The sequence below is a fragment of the Hyaena hyaena genome, unplaced genomic scaffold (assembly GCF_003009895.1).
Source record: "Hyaena hyaena isolate Hyena2069 unplaced genomic scaffold, ASM300989v1 scaffold_89, whole genome shotgun sequence".
Lineage (NCBI taxonomy): Eukaryota > Metazoa > Chordata > Mammalia > Carnivora > Hyaenidae > Hyaena > Hyaena hyaena.
The window spans coordinates 2,774,037-2,796,463 of record NW_024080719.1 but is presented as its reverse complement, the minus strand read 5'-3'; the positions used below and the strand labels follow the sequence as shown (position 1 = coordinate 2,796,463).

The window sequence follows — 22,427 nt, the reverse complement described above, 5'->3', positions numbered from 1 at the left end:
TTACATAATAACAATAGCTTCTTTTTTAAAAAAATTAAAGTTTATTTAGGGGCACCTGAGAGGCTCAGTCAGTTAAGCATCTGACTTTAGCTCAAGGTCATGATCTTACGGTTCGTGAGTTAGAGCCCTGCATTGGGCTCTCTGCTGTCAGTGCTGGGCCCACCTTGGATCCTGTCTCCCTCTCTCTTTGCCCCTCCCTCATTCATATTCTCTATCAAAATAAACAAACATTTTAAAAAATTAAAAGTTTATTTATTTTGAGGGGGGAGGGGCATAGAGAGAAAGGGAGAGAGAAAGAATACCAAGCAGGCTCTGCTCTGTCAGTGCAGAGCCAGACATGGTGCTCGAACTCACAAAATATGAGATCATGACCAGAGCTGAAACCAAGAGTGGATGCTTAGCTGACTGAGCCACCCAGATGCCCCTACTATAATAACTTCTTGACAAAATCTCTTAGACTGCATATTCTACTCTGCTTCATGTGTAATGTCGTTCACTCTTGCTTAAAATTGCTCAGTGGACCCCCACTGTCTTTAGACTGGCATGAATCTGATCCATCTGCCTTTCCAACTTTATCTCCTACTGCTCTTCTTCTCTTCCACTCAACCACCCAGTGATATCAAATTATCCAGGGATTTCCCAAACGGTGCTTTCTCACACATCTACAACTTTGTTCATGAGGCTGTATTTGCCTACTGCCTGGAATTCCTCTTTTTGCTCCCTTTCGTTTCACTTATTTATCTTTCATACCAAACTGAGCTGCATTTATTTATTTATTTAATTTATTTATTCAGCCATTTCCTTTGTTCATTTATTCATGAAATTTGCCTCTAAATAGTAACATTCTATATCCACACATTTTGAAATCTAAAGAATACAGGTCTTAGTGGCACCTGGTTGGCTCTGTTGGTACAGAATGCGACTCTTCATCTTGGGGTCATGAGTTCAATCCCCATGCTGGCTGTAGAGATTACTTAAAAAAATTAAAGTAAATAAAAACAACTACAAGCTTAAAAAAAATACAGGTCTTATTTCTGAACGAAGTTCTAGGAATTATAGCTTACAAGGTTACGATTTTGTTCATTTGAGCCTTTCTCTCTTATGTCCTTTAGTTTGTTTCCCTTGTTCTTTATCTTGTTTTCCTTTCCCATCCTTGTTTTGTTTTTTACTTCTACACTAATCCGAGTTGAATCATTATTAAGATTCCATATATACCTCTTATATTGACATACCCTCATGACAACTGAAGGAATTAACATTCTCCTCAGAGTGATTATTTTTAACCGAAAATTTTATTTCATCAAAGCTCAATTGGGAGGAGTGTCTGGTGACTCAGTCAGTTAAATGTCTGACTTTGGATTTTGGCTCAGGTCATGATCTCATGGTTTGTATGTTTGAGCCCTGGGTCGGACTCTGTGCTGACAGTGCAGTCTGGTTGGGATTCTCTTTCCCTCTCTTTCTGCCTCTCTCCTGCTCCAGTATGTGCACGCTCTCTCTCTCAAAATAAATTTAAAAAAAAGAAAGAAAGAAAGAAAGAAAGAAAAAGCTTAATTTGGATACTGCAGCCTAAATCAGAGGAGAGAGGTACCTGACTGGCTTAGTCAGTAGAGCATGCAACTCTCAATCTTGCGGTCCTGAGTTCAAGCCCCGTGTTGGGCCTAAAGCTTACTTTAAAAAAACAAACAAACAAACAAAAAAAACCACTTGGGTGCCTAGGTGGCTTGGTCAGTTAAGCGCCCGGTGTCAGCTCAGGTCATGATCTCACAGTTCGTGAGTTTGAGCCCTGCTTTGGGCTCTAGGCTGATAGTTCAGAGCCTGGAGCCTGCTTGGGATTCTCTGTCTTACTCTTTCTCTGTCCCTCTCCCCTGCATGCATGCTCTCTCTCTCTTCCTCAAAAATAAATAAAGCATTTTTTAAAAACTTAGAAAAAGGTATTAACTGAAAGAATAAATTCACTTCTGTGTTACTCTTGAGAAGACACTTAAGAGACATGTGCTCTGTATAAAAATATAATAAACAATTCTTGATGTGCAAACCACTATACCCACAAACAATTCACAAATATAGAGTTTTATGGCCAGTGCTCTAACTTGAATAGCTAGGGCTTTCATTCACTTAACTGTTCTTTAAATTCTACTGTCTTGTCTCTGTTAAGATTCAAAGGCACTAAAGTGGATTTGGGGTTTGAGCTATTTGTAATACAGCAAAAATACTATAGATTAAATAATCTGCTTATTTGTTTCACAGAGGTCATAAGAAAATAGTCACCAATTACTCTCAAGCAATGCAACTAACATCAATAAATTTTTGAAGTCTAACTCACTTGCAAGCTGGTGCTATATGTACAGTTAATGCTCAGTCATTAGATCGGTGAATTCTAACTCTGAATAATGAATAGATCTCTTTTGCAATTCAGTTGCCATAAAGTATCAAAAAGAGGAGGTAGGGACAGACAGGTCTATAGCAGTTCTACAGCTATATGTATTCTAAGGCAATATATTCCTTCTTCAATTATGTATCAATTAATAAGCATTTTGGTAGCTTTTTTACTCTTTTGTTAATGACTTTTTAAACTATGCAAAGAGCAATAAAATAAAAAACTTCATTTTCTAACTGTATTTTTATGTTTTTAGATGGCATCATTCTCTCCTATATATTTATATATTTGCAAAATAGTAATCTGAATACATACAAATGAAAATTTTTAGAGCCAGTTAGGGTGGAAACATTAAAACAAACAAACAAACAAACAAACAAACAAACCAACCTTGTAGGTGTTCAGACTCCATTTTCTAACAAGCTCTAACTTTTCCATCGCAGGATTTTTTATTTCATCTGCTAGAATAACCGGTCCACTTTTAGTCTGTGTTCTCTGGCCACCTGCATGATCACGACAAAAGACAAAACACAAACCAGATAAAGGGAAGTAGGGAAAAAAAGCAAACCACTGATGCTTATTCAAGTTAAACTACTTTTTCATTTATAAATAAAAAGGTTTCCACAAACTGAAGAACTCGAATTTCCTGGAATAATTAAGGATACCTTCCAAACACTTAAAAAACATTTCTGTCCATTAAACACAAATGTTACGTGGTTTGTCTTAAAAAAAAAAAAAAAAATGCTGCAACCAAACTTATTTTCTCAGTAAGCTCTTTACTTCTAGAAAACAAAATTTCCATGATTACTCTTATAGCCTCATGACCCTAAAAATACTGTGTCAGTAAAAATCTGGAAGGTTATATACTCTTCACAGTGATCTCCTTTCATCATACTATGTAGAACAGAGCAACAACGGAATGTTACCATAATTTTGGAGGATTTAAAAATATAATTCAAATTTCAAATAGTCATTAAAAATATCTTGAAAGGCTAGGCTAAAACAAGGTCTACATTGTACCTCCTTTTTTTCTCAAGAGACCACCCACCCTCCTGCAAAAAGCCATAATTAATAAAGACAGTATAAAGCCCTGACAATGTACTGCTACAACAGCTAAGAAATTATGACATAAAAGCAACTCTGCACTTAAATAGCTCCTATAATAAAATATTTTTCATTGAAGAAAAATAGTTAAATGCTTAAGACACTAATAACTTAGAATAAAAATTTTCACAATTTAAAAAGAACAATGAAATAAGGAAAAGAAAAAAGTTCTTAAAAACGGTTTTAAAGTTAGAGTCGGCAAAAATTTCTTTTCTGACTCATTCTTCTAGTCCGACCAGCCTCTGCCACAACTTTACAACCTCATATTGAGAACAGTACATAAAACCAAATACATTTAAGATTTTAGTACAAAATTCTCACAGAAACAAAATACAGAATGTTAAAATTTCATGTTAAAAGAAATATGCAGTTGGACTTTTTTCTGTTTTTACAGTTGAGCAATATTATAGAGCAAATTCAATGCAAAGAAATGCATTTTTCATTGGGCATAACTGCTAAATTACAGCTTATTTTGTTGCAATCTCCAAGCTATTTGTAAAGTGTGGTTGAAAATAGGAAGACACAACATTTTCCACTTGACCCATTCCAAATAAAGACCAACCCAATTGTCGAAGGCTCCTGTTTTGTTGAACTGAAAACAGAGTAGAGCTGCAAAGCGGAGAGGATCAAATAAGTGAATCTACATTTTACAGAGCAAAGAAAACATGATTTAACATGAATCAAATTTTACAATGTTTTAAAATCAAAGTGAATTGAATTTCAGGTTTAAGATAGTTAATAATTACTTTGAAAAGCCAGAAAGATAGGTAGAGCTAGAAAGATTATTTACATTATTGTTAAAAAAAAAAAAAAAAAAAGCAGCAGCCACCAAAAAGCCAGAGTTACACACACCTAAGAATATAAAGCAAGGGGTTATGAAATTGAGTGAATTAGTTTAGTTTCAGAAGTAGCAAGAAGGGCTTTATCCAATCAGTGAGTGCAGAGAGTACCTGCAGGAACAATTAAATCACTTCCTTGTTGAGGCAGGCGACTAGCTGCCACCCTGCTAGGAGACATAACAGATGGCAACGGTGGTGCCGAGGAACCTGGAAAGGGTAGACATTTAACTGTGAAAATTCTTTTCCTCCTCCACATGCTGTACACTTTGAATATAGGTTTAATGACATTTCTCTTAAAATACTCAAAAACTAGGATTAAAACTTAGAATCAACAGAGTTTGCTTCTTGCAAGAACGGACTAAAAATAAATGGATGCTACCAGGCTGAGTTCTTGTAGAAACTTTTCACGGAAATGTTGAAACCAAACAACACACAGAGCTATGAGAAGAAACTTGGCAAGACCACGTCTAATCAACACTTTACCTGGGCTCTGCTATTTTCAAATCACTTAACAGAATGTGGTTAAAGTTCCACAGCTGAACGATTTAAAGCTTAAGTAAATATTTTATACCTTGTTACTTCTACATTCGAGGGAAAGCTCTTTACTTAGAAATCTAAAGGTATGTAAATATGTATCAAAATTATAATTAAAATTCACAAAAATGTGAATCACAGTCTTCACAGGAACTGTAGCCTAAAATTTCACATCATAAATGCAACAGCACCTCATGTAGATCACTGTTATTCATACTATGGATGCAAGGGACCTATATCAATTATTTCACCTGAAGATCACTGAAGATGCAAAAACTTAGGTCCTGCCCTAGACCTACTGAACTAGAATCTGCCTTTTCATAAGAATCTTAGGTGTTCTGTACGCATTCTGAAGTTTGAGAAGTGTTGATATAGGCTGTTATTCTAATTAACCATAGGAGTGGAACTTTTAAAACATACCTCCAACACTCCACGAGCTTTACTGATCATCAGTGTGTATATGTAAGGTCTTTTTTTTTTTTTTTGACAGTTTTAACTTTTTATTCAATTGTTTTTATTTATTAAACAAATAAAAGTTATATATATTTAAGGTATACAATGTGATGTTTTGATATATGTATACACTGTGAAATGATTATCATAAACCAATACACCGATCACTTCTTTTGGTTACTCTTCCGTGGTGAGAACACTTGAGATCTATTAGCAAATTTCAAGTACATAGTACAGTATTATTAACTATAGTCACCATGTTGTACATTAGGCATCTGTAATTTTTTGAAAGCCACTCAGATTATTCTCAAACTCAACCAAGTTTGAGAACCGAAGGAAAAAAAAAAAGTATTTTAATCAAACACAACTGAATTTTAAATTCTTAACTCTGCATTTGAAGTTCTGGCTCTATTTACCACATAGTCTCAGGAATATCCTAGCAAATTAGTTAATAACTCTGAGCCTTAGTTATCTACAAAGTGAGAAAACTGACTATCCAACATTGTTGCTAAAGTCCAGTATTAAACCAAAGAAAACTGTATAATTTCAACTGCTTCTTTATTTTAAAGTCTGAAGACTGTACATCTTTAAAGGAATAATAATTAAAACCTGAAAAAATTACTAATTTCCTTCCACATTCAGTTGAGACGTCTGTTAGGTTCTTTTTATTTCAACTATACTCTCTCCCAGTTTGAATAAGATTTATAATTAAAATTTTCTAGAAATGAATCAAATTTATAATTAAAATTTTCTAATAGGACAAAAATCAAGATCAAATTTCTTTACTTAGATTCAGTAATAACTGGTTATATTCCAGATATGCTAAGATCTGATGGAGAAATAGTCACCACTTTTAATAATATGAACACCTTAAAATGAACTAGATCTAACATTAAAATCCAAACATACAATAGACCGAAACAGACTGGCACTACCTTCAAAGTGAGAGACATTTATCTCTTTAAATCTGCTGAACCATAAAATTTAAAACCAGAAGGAATAAAGAAATCAACTAAGTCTGACATTAAACCACAGAAGAAAACACAGAGGAGTTAAAACAGCTTATCAGAGACTCAGATGTTCTCAATTCACACCATAAAATCTCCATTAGTAAATTAAATACAGAAAACACTAATCCATAAGTTACTTGTTGAGTTAGAAGGCATTTAAATAGGTTATCCAATCCAATCACCATTTTAAACAAAGACTATCTCTACCATCCAAGGCACCAAGGTTTCTATTATACACGCAAGTGTTAAATAAAAGACAACTATTGTAGTTCCATTTCTTGATGGTCCCCAAACAGAACTCTGTTGTTCTGGTTATTACTGTTTATTAATCTTGCATAAGAAATAACCCATGACACAAAAGGAGATGTGTATAATATATGTAACAAATGATACAGAACTTTGCAAACTAAAATAGCAAAAGCTATGGTGTCCTGGTAATTGGGTACCTCAGTCTTCTCATTTTACTTTCAAGGGTAATTATCACTTCTCTGTATCTTTAATATTCTCTATCTTCAAATTATCACTTCTATTTACCTTCAACCCTTTAAACCACTAATTCAGATTAAATTAGGTACTAAAATCATTCACTAATATCCAATAAAAAATAATCATTTAAAAATCTCAAATCTTGCTAATTGACCAAATTTGGGGAATTAGCTCCATTTTGCTTCAACAACAGAACTGTAGGAATATGAATATATGTATGTAACAATACCCCATTAAAACAAAACTCAGGTACTAAGTATACTTCATTCTTAGGAGCTTTGATTTATTTATGCAATGTATTTTTGCATTGTTATTAATTTTGCAATGTATTTGTTAGGTAGATTTCAATAATTGTTGTTAGGCTAAAACTTAAGTATCATTTCTCCTAAATTTGCTCTAGAGATATCAAAGTAAATAGTTAATACTTTTCTTGAAGCAACTACTCAAGTAATAAAGTCATTGTTATCATTCAGTCATTTTTCCAGACGGCTAAAAAACAACCCTAATTCCTTTAACATTTTTCTCGTAAGACCTATTTCATAAATTTTAATCATGTTGCTTTTTCTCATGTTCTTTCTAATTTATCTGTAAATATCTTAAAACAAGGACACTTAGGGGCACCTGGGTGCCTTGGTCAATTAAGCGCCTGACTTTGGCTCAGGTCATCTCATGGGTTCGTGGGTTCGAGTCCCATGTCGTGTTCTGTTCTGACAGCTCAGAGCCTGGGGCTTGTTTCGGATTCTGTGTCCCCTCATCTCTCTATCCCTCCCTTGTGCTGTCTCTCTCTCTCTCACTCAAAAATAAACATTAAAAAAACAAAACAAAAAACAAAAACAAACAAACAAGGGACTTAGAGAACAACTACAACTTGAGGCTCCTGGGTGGTTCAGTCAGTTAAGTGTCTTGACTTCAGCTCAGCTCAATGACTGCACAGTTCATAGGTTTGAGCCCTGCGTTGGGCTCTATGCTGACAGCTCAGAGCCTGAAGCCTCCTTCAGATTCTGTGCCTCTCCCCTCTCTGCCCTTCCCATGCTCATGCTCTGTCTCTCAATAATAAATAAAAACATTAAAAAAAATTTTTTTAAGTTAAAAAATTTAAAAAAACCCAAAAAAACAAAAACTACAACTTTCTCATAAATGCTTAACTAATCTGCATATGGTAGACTGGTTATGTTTTTAACATACATAACAATGTAGTTTATTTTAAAAAATGTTTTAATAAAGTCAATTCAAAGAGACATAAATTATTGCATTATCATGAAACATATTTTTTATCCCAATCTGAAGGACTAGTATGTATCAATAAGAAAGTGAAACTGATCAGCATTTCCATGCTTACACACAACAGTGTATAATAGTCAGTTGATTTCAATCATTGTATACTACTTTTCTACTTAAGGGAAAAAAGATTAAACCAAATATCAGTTAAATAATTTAAGTGCGAATACTTAAAACACCTTAATAATAAAAGTATTTTTGGGGGTGCCTGAGTGGCTCAGGTCATGATCTCACAGTTCATGAGTTTGAGCCCACAGTGGGCTTTATGCTGACAGTGTGGAGCCTGGCTGAGATTCTCTCTTCTCTCTTTAGCCCTCTCCCTGCTCTCTCTCTCAAAATAAATAAACGAATATTAAAAAAAAAAAGAAAAAAAATTTTAAAGTAATTTTTAATTCTCTATTGACGTTTAAATTTGAAAATTGGTGACTGGTCCAAAACTGGTAATATTACATAAAATAAGCCTCTTATCTTTAAGCACGAATAATTTTAGCACTCAGTCAACCCTTTCAAAATCAAAGTTATCCCTAGATGGGAATGCCAGAATGCTATATGACTACTGAGATATTGACACATATGCTCGCCTTTTATGGTTTTATTTTTCTGAACATAAGAATGAAAAGGGAAAAAAAATATCACTAGATAGCCCATTTACTTTGCAGACTAGAGGTTGTTATTCTGGATTATTCTAAATGCCTACTTTCAGGAGCCATTTAGGAAAGAATATATTTCAAAACAGAAGTTGTTTTTGAATAAAGTTTTGGCTATTGGTATAATAAAGATATAGAATACTATTATCTACAAGAGGGCTAAGGATTACAAAGGCACAGATAATGTTTTTCATTTTATGAAATTATAATGAAGTATTAAAATTAATATACTTCATTGGACATGAAATATAGTTACTACTTTAACTACAGCTCTGTCAAGAAAACATTCCATTTTTTACATCCAAATGTTTACATGGTTTTACTTTCACTCATATCAAAATGAAAAAACACTTGAAATAAAGGGTATCATAGAGGAGGGTATTGAAAGGACACAATTTTTTCCTTTATATACATGAAATGTGTTCAGAAAAGAGTTAACATGGCAGGTCTGTTTATTCTTAAAAAGCTTATAAGACTGGCCCCGGGGCACCTGGGTGGCTCAGTCGGTTAAGCATCATTATCTCACTGTTCATGGGTTCGAGCCCCGCATCGGACTCTGTGTTGACAGCTAGCTCAGATCCTGGAGCCTGCTTCAGATTCTGTAACTCCCTCTCTCTCTCTGACCCTCCCCTGCTCATGCTATCTCTCTCTCTCTCAGAAATTAAAAAAAAAAAAAAAAAAAAAGACTGGCCCTTGGTTGGCATCTGGAAACTTAAAATGTGGGAAGATTCCCTCCACTAGTAGAATGGTTAAGACTGGCTCACTATGTCTAAACCATTTATACAAATAATGTAGTTTATGCTAAACACCTGTTTTCCTTCTAGGAGTCTGGAATCTTGGTACATGCTAGGCAGAGGGGGCCTACGCAAGCAATCTCCAATAAAAGCCTGGGCACTCAGTCTCACTGAGAGAGCTTCCCTGGTCGGCAACATTTTGTACATGTTGTCACAATCTGCTAGGGGAATTGAGCATAATTAATGACTGCTGACTAATGTCCTGTGTGACTGCAGTGAGAGAAGACCCTTGCAAGATTATGTCTGGTTTTGCCAGACTCTATCTCAGGCATCCTCTGCCTTTGTTAATTTTGCTTGGTATATTTTCCCTGTAATAATCATAGCCATGACTATACAGAGTCCTGTGAGTACTCTCAGCAAATTACTGAATCTGAGGGTGGTCTTGGAGACCTCTTATATGGAATGTATAATAGGAAAAATAAAGTTGTTTTTCGAATTGCTTTGAAATAGAAAATATGTATTTATATAAAACATTGACTTATTGCTATAAATTTTGTAGTTAAAAGCTAAGATAATTTAAATTTGCATTTTTGATATAATTTTTGAGTATTTTAGTATTTTAAAACCAATTCTTTAATAATCAGTGAAATTATGCGTATTGGTTTATTTATATAAAGAATACTAAAACGATTCCTAAATTGTTTAAATTGAAGAGAAAAAAGATTACGCTTGTAAAATCAGTGTTTTATCACAGAATTCAAGGACTTTATTATGCTTTATTAATGAAGGTAGCTTTTGATGCACTTCTCCCATCCTCCACCCCAGCCATCTTTAAAAATATGTGGGCTCTTACCTTGAAATGCTCCTGCTTCAATAACCCCCTCTTTGGTACTGTCAAAGCCATGAGATGTAATTTGGGTTTCTGAGAGACCAAGTCCAGCTGGTAATGAACGCTTCAAATCCTTGGCAACATTTGAATAAAAGAGAAAATCTTCATAAAAAATCTCACACCATGTAGCAGTTCAGCATAATGGTGCCCTTTTAATCGCATCTTAAGTTATCTTTTTCTCTACTATGTAGTATTCTCTTGTGCTGTTGTGGCATTCTAAAATGATGCATAACCAGCAGCAAACTCAGTAAGATTTGGCTATTAAGAGCTATAGTGAATGTCAAGTACAAAATATTTGTTATTCTAGAATTAAGCAATAGGCACTTATTAAAATTCAATTTTCAAATTTCTAAGCTACTGATACATCAGAAAAATCATTTTAAAGGACAGAATTAAGATGACTAAAAAGTCATGATTATTATGTAAAAACTGACTGATGTCTAATACATAATCATGAGCCTGTTGAATATAAACAAATCATTCATCTGCAATATTAATTTTTCTTCGATTTCAAGGTTAGCTAGGTAAGCAAGGCTTCTTGGATTTCAATCAGGGTGGGGTAAAAGAAATCTTCTATTTGGATTTATGTTAAATACTGATATTAGTCAATCCAACTGCGAGTCAGCTTATAATTGGAACTTAGCTGTAACAAATATAATACTCCACATTGAGTCTTACAGTTTAAAAAGAGAGAGAGAAAGCCAAGAAACAAAGATTTCCAAAATTTCTTTCTTTCCTCTGGCTTAAATATGAGGAATTACCCAATTTGCATAATCAGTCTAAGAATGGATTCCACTTGTTTCCCATAATAATGACAAATGATGTACTAAAACATAAATATGTCTTTGAATCCTTTACTACAGTACCATATCACATATAATGTACAGTTATAATTTGAAAACTCAGAACTAACGTTTTGAATTTTCTAACTGGCAAAGTCAAATTTAACAGATACAATCTCTCATAACTGGCAAGTGTTGAGAGGGTTTCAATTGAGAAGCTCATTAATTTTGGCTAGGCAATTATTTGACTGTTGTGATGGACCCTGCATTTATAACTAATGAAGTCAATTCCCATCTTATCAAAGAGCATTTGATTGATCAAATTTATCACTTACCATTTATCAAACAGGTAATTTGACACAGGTAACTGTTCTCTCCTGTTGTATGTTCAACACCACAGCTAGCTTCCGATACTCCTGATTTTCCTCTTACAGAATCTGTTATGTTCTACTGTCTCCTTTGTGGATTCCTCCTCATCTCCTCAACTCCCAAATTCTGGAGTGCCCCAGGGTTCAGCCAGAGGACTTTTTCTCCAATAATCACTTTTTGGGTGACTGTATTGATTCTTCTGGTTTTAAAAACCATCTATACGTTGGCAACTCCCAAATTTAGGTGTCTTACCTGGGCCTCCCTCTTTAACTCCAATATATCTGATCACATACTTGTTATTTCAACTTGGATATTAAATAGCATTTCAAACTTGATGTGTCTCAAACTGACTGATTCCACAATATATCCCCAACACCCAACAGACATAACAAAATAACACCATCTATATTTTCTCTTTCAGTTAACAGCATCTCTACTACCAAAATCTTAGGAGCTATCTTTGACCCTTTCAAGTCCATATCCAAACCATTAAGCAGATTCTATGAGATCTACTCTCAAAATACATTCAGGATGAAAGCAATTCTCACTACCTCCACTGCTACCATTCTGGTCTAAGCTAGAATCATATTTCACCTGGATTATTCCAAGAGCCTTCAACTGGTCTCCCTGCTTCTATCCAAGACACATGCCTCTAAGTGTACATACCAATCAAAATTAGCCCCTATACAAAAACTCTCCCAATAGCCTCCCATCTCACCTAAAGTAAAACCCAGACTGTTAAATGTTCTCAAGGGATTACACGATTTGACTTCATCTCCTTCCAGCCTCAGCCTTACAGCCACACAGTTCCTTCAAAAACAATAACCTATCTTTGTTTCAAGGCCTTGTACTTCCATTTTTTTCTTCCTGAATGCTTTTTCTACCTGACATCCACAGGGCTTGCTCCTTTAGCCAGAGAGGTTTTCCCCCTTTAGCAACTCTCACAACCTCACGCTGGAACTCCCTATTCTGCTTCCTCTATTTTATCTTCCTCATAGCAGTTATCACTCAGTAACATATCATGTGCATTTGTGTTTTTTACCTCCTCTTTCTACACACTGTAAGTTTCACGAGAGCAGGAATGTTGCCTAGTTTGTTTATTGCTATATATTTAGCACCTGAAATAGCGCCTGAGATGTAGGAGATGTTTAATAAATATTTGTTGAATGAATAAATGAATTTGTTGAATGAACTAAAAGACTTGTGACTCAACACCATATTGATTAAGAAGCTGCTACAGCAATAAGTTTATTTTAAAATTTAATTTAATGAGTATTTGCTTCCTCTTGCTATATGTTAGACTTTCTGGACAAAGAAAAAGGTAAGGTACAGCTTTGCCTCATTGGAGAGACAAGATATACAAATGTTAATGTAAAAGTTGAACTTGTTGCCAAAATAAAGACAACTGGTATCATAGGAATTCAGAAGAGGGACTAAGTCCATGAAAATCAGATAGGAAAAGAGACAGTACTGCATGAGCTCTGAACATAAAGGATTTATTTATCCATTGTCCCAACATTTACTGAACAACATGACAGCTGGTGCTCTAGACACTACAGATGGAGTCGTGTAGGAAACTTTCAGTCTCTGACCAAATCTGACTTATATGGGGGGAGGAAGGAGAAGGAGCCTGACAGTAAACAAATGCGTGCCGGGTAAAAAGTGCTGTAAGTAACAAGAAGTAAATCAGTGTGTTTCTTTTAAAGGGAGGATGAGACGAATTCAGAGTGACTGGGGAAGGGTGCTACTTTGGATTTAGGGAAGGTCTCTCTGAGGTAGGAAAATGTGGGCAGATTCCTGAAAAAAGTGTGAAGGAGTGAGCCATGTGAATTTTAAGACACAATTCCCTCATCAGATATATGATTTATAAATATTTTCTCCCATTCTGTGGGCTGCCTTTTTACTTTCTTCATGGTGTTCTTTGATGCATAAAAGTTTTACATTTTTATTAAGTCCAGTTTATCTACTTTTTCTTTTGTTGCTTGTGCTTTTATAATTTCAGCTCTTATATTTAAATCTTTGATCAACTTTGAAGTTTTTTTTTTTTTTTTTTAAAGATTTTATGTTTAAGCAATCTCAACACCCAACATGGGGCCCAAATGCACAACCCCAAGATCACGAGTAGCATGTCCCACTGACTGAGCCAGGCAGGCGCCCCTTGAGTTAATTCTTGAGCATTGCGTGAGGTCTGCATCCAGCTTCATTCTCTGCATATGGAGATCCAGCTGTCCCAGCACTGTTTGTTGAAGACTGTCCTCTCCTCATTGGAAACTCCTGGCACCCTTGCTGAAACTTAACTGACTACGAATTTAAGGGTCCATTTCTGTACTCTCAGTTCTGCTCCACTGACCTATGTCTCCTTATGCCAGTCCCATCCTGTTTTCATTATTGTAGCTTTGTAGTAAGTTTTAAAATCAGTGAGTCTTAAAACTCTGTCCATCTTTTCAAGGCTCTTTTGGCTATTCTTGCATTTACATTTGATCAGTTTGCCAATTTCTACAAAAAAAATCCAAAAAACAAAAAACAAAAAAAAATAAACCAGGATTTGATAGAGATTATGCTGAATATGATCAATTTGGGGAGCACTGCCACTTTCACAAGTTAAGTCTTCTGATCCATAAACATGAGATGTCCTTCCACTTACTTAGATACTTACCTTTTTTTCTTTTTTAAACAATGTTCTATAGCTTTCAGTGTATTAAGTCTTGCATATATTCCTGAGTATTAGAATTGTTTTCTTAATTTTGTTTTTGGATTATTTATTCTTATTCATTCCTTAAAAATAAATTAGTTTTTGCATAATGCTCTTATATCTGACAACTTTGCTGAACTTATTAGTTTTAATAGTTTTTGTGTGTGTGTGTGTGTGTATTCCTTAGGATTTTCTATACACAAGACCACGATGTCTGCAAATAGAAATAGTTTTATCTCTTCCTTTCTAATCTTGATGCCTTTCACTTGTGTTGTTATTCTTGTACCTTATACTTTTGTGTCAACATTCTTTTATATTGAATATTTAATAAAAAATATTTTAAAAATTGTGGTAAAACCAATGCATGCTCAACATCCAGATTCATTAGCAAGACCAAAAGAAATTGTTAGATAATCCAGTGAAGGTGACAGGTTTACCCCAAAATAGAAAACTAATTAACATCAGTTTTACCAGGAACATCTCTTTGAATTGGCCTTAAAAAAGGTACCTACTCCTAACTAACTTGGATGTAAATTGAAAAATAAATAAAAATTTAAAAAGGTACCTACTGCAATAATTTGTCATCCAAGCAAAGCTAGAACAATTTTTTTAATTTTAAAAATCTTATTTCTAACCATTATGGGGGCAAACAAAAAATAATGAACATAATAAAAAAACAGCACAACACCACAATAATAAATACAAGTAAGCCACAAAGATTTAACCTTGCTTTCTCTGCCCTAATTAGAATTCCTCATGGAATCTCTTTTGAATTTTGTATAGCACATTTTAAAGATGTTTATCAAGAGCAAAGACTCTTAAATTACTTTTTAAAGATTGTCATAGTCTCATCAAGAACCAACTATTACCAGAAACATGAAAGACCTGGAAAGATAATTCAGGCAGACTTCATCTGAATACCAGCTTTCCTATTTGGTGGCTATATGATCCTGGGCAAGTGCTTAAAAACTTTGTTAGTCCCTGTTTGCTCAGCTGTAAAAAGAAGCTAAAAATTATCTCAGAGTTCTATGAAAATCAGGTGAGGTAATTAATATAAACAAAGCACCCAATACATATTTTTAGGCACTCAGTTAATGTTAGCCATCCCTCTCCCTTACTACAATCATCTTTATAACTAATTAATGCTATTGCTAATAACTACAGTGAAAAACATTTCTTGAACACTTCCTATGTGCTAGGAATTGCTCTAAGCACTTTAACGTATAGGCAGTCCTCTCTTCCCATGGCAGTGCAGGACTGTAAAAATGATCAAGCATGCTGAAACTGTGCAAAGTGATTAAAGGAAAACGCTGACTATTCCATGGCCTTTAAATATTGTTGTCACGATGTTAAAGCTCTTTCCTTGCTTATATTGTGCAGTGAGTCTTCACTAAGTTTTTCTGGATCAAAACTAGAGTCTCCAACAGAGGCAGTGTCAACATCCCTCTGGTCTGCTATTTCTTCCATAACTCCATTTTGGCTTGATTTGAATTTCACTTCTTCAAGTGTTAGCATTTTTCATTTCTTTGCTATACTTCCATCTTTATTCACCCATTCCCACTGGATTATCCACTTGTGGAAAATGTCACATAGTATATGACCCAGAGACAAGATGGTAATACTACCACATGGTTTGTTGTCTGTATGAACTGAATAACAGATATGCAGTGATCACAATCACCAGGAGACTTTGAAAGAAGTGACATGACTAGTCAATAATCATGATTCACCTCTGTTATTCACACAGTGATTTATGGACTTCAGTACTAGAAGTGAAGTTTGTCCTTTATACAATTACAATTAATATACTATGGTGACTTAAATTTGAGATGTGCTGTTGGGAGACTGGCACCATTTAATTAAACTGTGATAACTGAGGGGCGCCTTGGTGGCTCAGGTCAAGCAGCCAATTCTTGATTTCGGCTCAGGTTATGATCTCATGGTTCATGGTTCGAGACCCGTGCTGGGCTCTGTGCTGACAGCGTGGAGCCTGCTTGGGATTCTCTTTCTCCCTCTCTCTTCCTTCTCCTCCCTTTCTCTGGAAATAAATAAACAAACTTGGGGAAAAAACTTGTGGTAACTGAAATTAATGCATATTAAACTACAGAAACTAAGAACTGTCTGTATCATCTCTCATTTAATCTTGACAATCCTAAGTGGTACTATTACTATTATTTTTCGGATGAAAAAAATTGGACACAAAAAGGTTTCAATTAGTTACTAACTAGCAATATAGTTAGGACTAGGCTTCAAGAAACAATATTAATTATAACGTACAGAAATGTAAATAGCTATAAGCAATTTATTAGAAACTTAGAGTTCATTTAGCTCCTATGTTTTCAAAAAGATTTAAAGAAATACCTTTAAAAAATCACAATTTCAGAATGTGCTGAAGTTTAAACACTAATGCAAATACATTCTTGACTTGTAATTTCCTAATAGCATGAAAGAAATGAGCTCTTTTATTCCTTTTCTCTTTTTTTCTACTGCACTTAAAACCTTGTCACAGGACAACATTCTTTTCATCTGGATACTGTTTTGAAGAGCACTTTGAATTAAAAAGAAAAATAATTACATTCAGTTTTATTTACTTCCTATTTTTAAACCAAATGTGAGTCTGTTCATCTCATGGAATAAATAATATTTTTCTTTCCAGTTTATTTTTTAATATACTATATCAGTAGTTTCTAGTTTTTTTTTTTAAGTTTATTTATTTATTTTTGAGAGAAAGCATGCATGTGTGTGCGGGGGGAGGGGGAGGCAGAGAGAGAGAGAACCCCTGGTAGGCTCTGCACTGTCAGCACAAGCCAATGCAGGCTTGAAGTCACAAACCACAAGATCATGACCTGACGCTGAAGTTGGACACTTAACCGAGTGAACCACCCAGGTGCCCCCAAGTGGTTTCTAATATTCTTAAATATTAACGATCCTTTTATTAATATTTACATTAAAACCAGACTATCTTTTCTCTTTGAAAGACAAATCTATCACTTACAAAATAAATACTGCCAAACTACCAAGACATTTTTTAAACTTTGCAAGTCTGGTCATTAAGCTCAACTATTTTTGGAACGGTTTCCTTGAATGTTGCCTTGCTTGAAGTCTTGACAGCTTTTAGCTCTCCCTAAAAAAGTAAGTATCAAAAACATCACTCAAAATATGAGGAATAAAAAAATGATGCAAACAAAATAAAAATGGCATACAGTAGGTACAGGACAATTTTTGCTGTATTCTTGGAACTTATCTGAAAGAACATTACTCATTTTAATCATATGTCCTGTCCCAAAGTATTGTGTAAATTCCCAGTAGTGAGACGCAGCAGTACTAGTAGTTGGTAAGAGGTTAAACAGTAAACATGATGGATATCTCAGATTACCTAAATCTTCAAGAAGGTACAGGGATGTCTTCCATCTTGTCATGCATGGCCTCTAGAAGAAACAACAACTAGTCTCCTGATGCTTTTACATCTCACTCAGACCCCTCCCAAAGGTCTCCCAGGGGTCCTTTACTCAACAAACAAAAATTCTTCCAGAAAAACAACCTTTATGTAAAACAGCTGTAAAATCTGAAAAGCACTAAGGTCTTCCTATGCCAAAACTGTCACTAACAAAAAGGAGCCTAATCAAAAGTGGTACAAATGGCTCCATTCAGATTCTGAACAGAATTATCATTTTGATAGTTGTCTAGCAGCTGAATGCAACACAAAATAATTATGTGAGAAGAATGTATGACTTGTAAGATAACACTCAGTATTTTACATGCTTTGGACTTGTTTTTATTTTTTGTAAAATACACATTCTCTAGGTAATATAATTTAGCCTCATAATTCACAAAAACTTAAAATGTGCCTTTACATGATCTTTAATTCTTTTTTAACGTGTCTTACATAGCTTAGTAACTATTCAAATGTCTGCTTCTGCATTTACCCCTATGGTTTCCAGAAAGTATTTCAGAGACAATGAGCCCACTATAACCAACAACATAAAATCCCTAATTTGCATTTTTATGTCACTGACATTCAATTCAAAGTTTAGGACTTAGCAAAGCCATGCTTAACAATTACACAATAAAATGGAATTAACCTAACTTTCACTAGGATAATACTCAGCATTTAATACTTCTTAAAAATAAATTTCCAAACAATTAAGCTAAAACAAAATATAATGCTTTCGGCAAAAAAATTTCATGTATATTTTAAGTCCTTCTGAGAGGATACAAAACAGTATCTGTAGTAACAGCTTCCATAAAGCTGTTAAGGGATGCTAATTTTCAATCAAACTAACTTGCCTTTATTTTGCATATTTTCACAGAGATAAGAACAGGAATGAGGTTAAAAACTTAACTCTATAATTTAGTATGATGAGATCTACTTTTGAACTAGTGCAAAACCAATATATAAAGAACACATAATGTTTAGCAAATTTGCTTTAAAACACACATCTTTAATAAGATGTACAACACTATAACAGATAAGCAGAACTAGAGATTTACTAATTAATCTTCCTCTTTTGCTTATGGCAAGAAGGAGAAATCTTGAGTAAAGGAGTGATTCTCAAAGTGTGTACTCTAACAGCCAACAATCTGTAAGGATTCTCCAAGTAGTCTATAAATTATATGAACTCTCTTCTCCCTTAGTTTTCTTACACTACAGTCTCCCAATTTTCCTCCCATCTACTTCTTTAAAAATGGTTTGGTCTTCCTTACTGGTTCTAGGTTCTCCACAAGAGAAAGTCTTAGGTCTAACTTCTCTACTTCCCTCGGCGACCAAACCGATCCATCTCCTGTGTCTCTAGTCTAGGCACCCCTGAAATTCAGTCTTCAAACTGCACACAGAGACAGTTGTCTAAAATGTGAATCTGTGGGCACCTGGGTGGCTCAGTCAGTTAAGTGTCCAACTTCGGCTCAGGTCATGATCTCATGGTGAGTTCGAGCCCTGAGTCGGGTTCTGTGATTACAGGTCAGCGCCAGGAGCCTGCTTCGGATTCTTTGTCTCCCTCTCTGCCCCTCCCCCGCTCACATTCTGTCTCTCTCTCAAAAATAAAAATAAACATTAAACACAAATTTTAAAAATGTGCCTTTTAGGTAAAATCCCAAACTCCTCAACATGATTTTAAAGTGTTGCAGAATCTGGTCCCTACTTACCTCTCTAGCCTCATTTCTCACACATCTGGCCCCATATTCTCCACTGCAACAACAGCGAATTTTTAATTCTGTAGTTTCACACCCTTTTCAGCTCAATAAAGTTGCCTCTGATGGGAACATCCTTCACCTTTCATTTGAACAGCTCATCCTTCAGATTCAGCTTGCTTACCAATTCCTCAGGTCATCTTTCCATACTCTTCCTACCAGTTCTCAGACCATGCTACACTTGGCCTCGTATATTACTTTTCACATAATATTAAAATTAATTTGTAGGAGCGCCTAGGTGGCTCAGTCGGTTAAGTGTCTGACTTCGGCTCAGGTCATGATCTCACGGTTCTTGGGTTTGAGCCCTGCATTGGGCTCTGTGCTGACAGCTAGCTCAGAGCCTGGGGCCTGTTTCAGATTCTTTTATCTCCCTCTCTCTCTGACCCTCCCCTGGTCACACTGCGTCTCTTTCTCTCTAAGAAATAAATTTTAAAAAACATTTAAAAAAATTAATTTGTAGGGGTGCCAGGGTGGCTCAACTGGTTGAACATCTGAGTCTTGATTTCGGCTCAGGTCATGATCTCATGGTCTGTGGGATAAAGCCCATGTCAGGCTCTGCCCTGGGAGTGTGGAGCCTGCTTGGGATTCTCTCTCCCTCTCTCTGCCCTCCCCATCTCGCATGACCACACACGTGCACATGCTCTCTTTCTCAAAATAAATATAAAAAAAAATAAAATTAACTTGTAAACTAATTAATTTTTATATTCTCTCTCTTCCTGCAGACTGTAAAAGCTCTCTAAGACCAGGATGCTTCTCTATCTAGTCCCACTTTAGTATTCATTCCTAGCACCTAGTAAATATAATACTAATATATTCACTTACTAGCAATTTTCTCAATTTATGCATCTTATCTCTTCCCTCAAAATGTATAAAACCTTCCAAAACATTTACCTAATTTTTAAGGAAACAAATTGAAAAGTTTCTGTTAAATGTTCTATGAATTTTGGTAATTTAAAATCCCCTTTGTTGTTTTAACAGCTGCCTACAGAGTATCTGCAGAAGCAAAGCTATTATTCAAACAGATCTCCACATCCCCAATACTACTATAAACCTATTGCAACATCCTTAACATCCTCATAGTGGCCTCTCTGCCTATCCACAATTACTTCAAGTCAAAGCTGATTATTTTCCAACATTCTACTTATCAAGTGAGTAAAAGGTAGGGCCAGCATTTTCTCAGCCTTCTGCTGGTACTTCTAAACTACCAGTTCTCAAACTTTAGTCTGGGTAAGAACCATGTGAGAACATATTAAAATTTAGATTCTTCTCAGCTGTCCATTATGATCTCATTAAGTTGGAGTGTGAAGCCTAGGCACCAGAATTTCAAACAAATAAGCCTCATGATTCTGATGCAGGTAATCCTTTGTCTACATTTTGAGGAACTCTGTTACAGAGAACAGTTTTTCCATACTTGTGCAATATACGGACTCCCATCAGCATTTCCCTGTGGGCCACACTACTTCACTGCCCTCTTCTCTACCTTAACATTGTCATCTGTCTTCTTTCTAGTTAATCCCAAATATTTATTGAGGGCTTCCTGCTCTATCCCTAATTCTTACTATTATTCTCAGTGTTGTCAACCTTTTGCATGCCACTGGGCACACTTTGAGAAAATGAAATGATTCTGTGTTCAGTCTTCAATTCTTTCCAAACTGAAATATAGGGTCCAAGCTGAGTTTTCATAGCTCATCAAAAACAAACAAACAAAAAAACAAACTATGTATAATGTCATGGTATGTAGTCTGTTGCTTATTTTTTTAATACAAAGTATCTAAGACTTAAAATGAAATAAAATCTATTATATGAGCTTGCCTACCTACATTGATACAGAATGATGGGCTGGTTGTAGTATTAATAATGTGTCAAGGTGTATGATTTTTTCTTTTAGTATACTTGTAGGAAGCCTAAAGTTGGTAGTTTGATATAAGTTTGGTCCTTTGTAGCTGGACAAAGGGCCAAAAAAAGTGTGAGGGCAAATAAAAGATATACTAGACTAACATAGTACAATCCAACCTACACTTCTATCTCAGATTTTAGTAACCTCTATATTTCTAATGACTTTCATCCTTCATAACCCATTCTATTTAAGCCACCAGAACTCCCACGGCCACTTTTGGGAACTTGCCATCACTCAGGAAGCAAGATTTCTAGAATTTTAAGTCTAATAACTCACTTTGTGGTCATAACCTCCTGTATTGGTTATTCCACTTGATCAAGTTAGCAAATCTGACTCATCTATTTTCTCCATTTTACACACACACACACACACACACACACACACACACACACGATCGCAGTCTTCTCTCTCTCCCTCATCCTCTCTCATTCATTCCACAAACATTTAACAAGAACTTACAGAATCGCTATCTTTTGATGGTTTACTGCCTACCCTCTTGGCCTCACCCCCATCCCCAACTCCCCTTAGTCTAGATTTTAAGTAGTACTGAAGTTTGATAAGAATGAAATCACATACCAATTTGTATCAAGGGAATGTTGAATTCATTCAGACTTATCACTGTGGAAATGTGTGTACATATCTACAATCAGAACAATTCCTACTATATTAAAAAAAACTTATGATAGCATTTGCTTATAAATAGAGGCAGAATCTATCTTATAGGCATAATATGTTATAATTAAGATAGGTAAGGCTTCAGTCTCTCATTAAAAATTATATTTATTCATATCTTTCAATAGAAATCCCAATCCAGAGTTAATTTAATAGATTTCTTTATAATAAACACACATATTTTAAAACTTAATTTGTGGCAACAGTACTAAGAATTATATTCGTTACTTTAATATTTTGAAATAAATATTAAAATGAATCTAGGGGCTCCTGGTGGCTCAGTTGGTTAAGTATCCAATTTCGGTTTAGGTCATGATCTTGCAGTTTGTGGGTTTGAGCCCCACATCGGGCTCTGTGCTGACAGCTCAGAGTCTGGAGCCTGCTTCAGATTCTGTATCTCCCTCTCTCTCTGCCTCTCCTCTGCTCATGCTGTCTCTCTCTCAAAAAATAAATAATAAAAAACATTAAAATTTTTTT

At 35.1% G+C, this 22,427-nt stretch overlaps 1 protein-coding gene across 7 annotated transcripts in view; it reads right to left on the bottom strand.

Annotated features, from left to right (window-relative positions):
* The window catches only part of ARFIP1 (ADP ribosylation factor interacting protein 1), a 135,918-nt gene that overhangs the window by 51,807 nt on the left and 61,684 nt on the right, over positions 1 to 22,427 (bottom strand). For 6 of the 7 annotated variants that reach the window (XM_039234356.1, XM_039234358.1, XM_039234357.1 and 3 more), the window contains 3 exons: positions 10,316 to 10,424; positions 4,432 to 4,527; positions 2,768 to 2,880 (listed from right to left, as the gene is read on the bottom strand). In XM_039234356.1, the coding sequence (XP_039090287.1) occupies positions 2,768 to 2,880; positions 4,432 to 4,527; positions 10,316 to 10,424 (318 nt within the window). The remainder of the gene's footprint in view (positions 1 to 2,767; positions 2,881 to 4,431; positions 4,528 to 10,315; positions 10,425 to 22,427) is intronic. The other variant, XM_039234362.1, reaches the window with a different exon arrangement.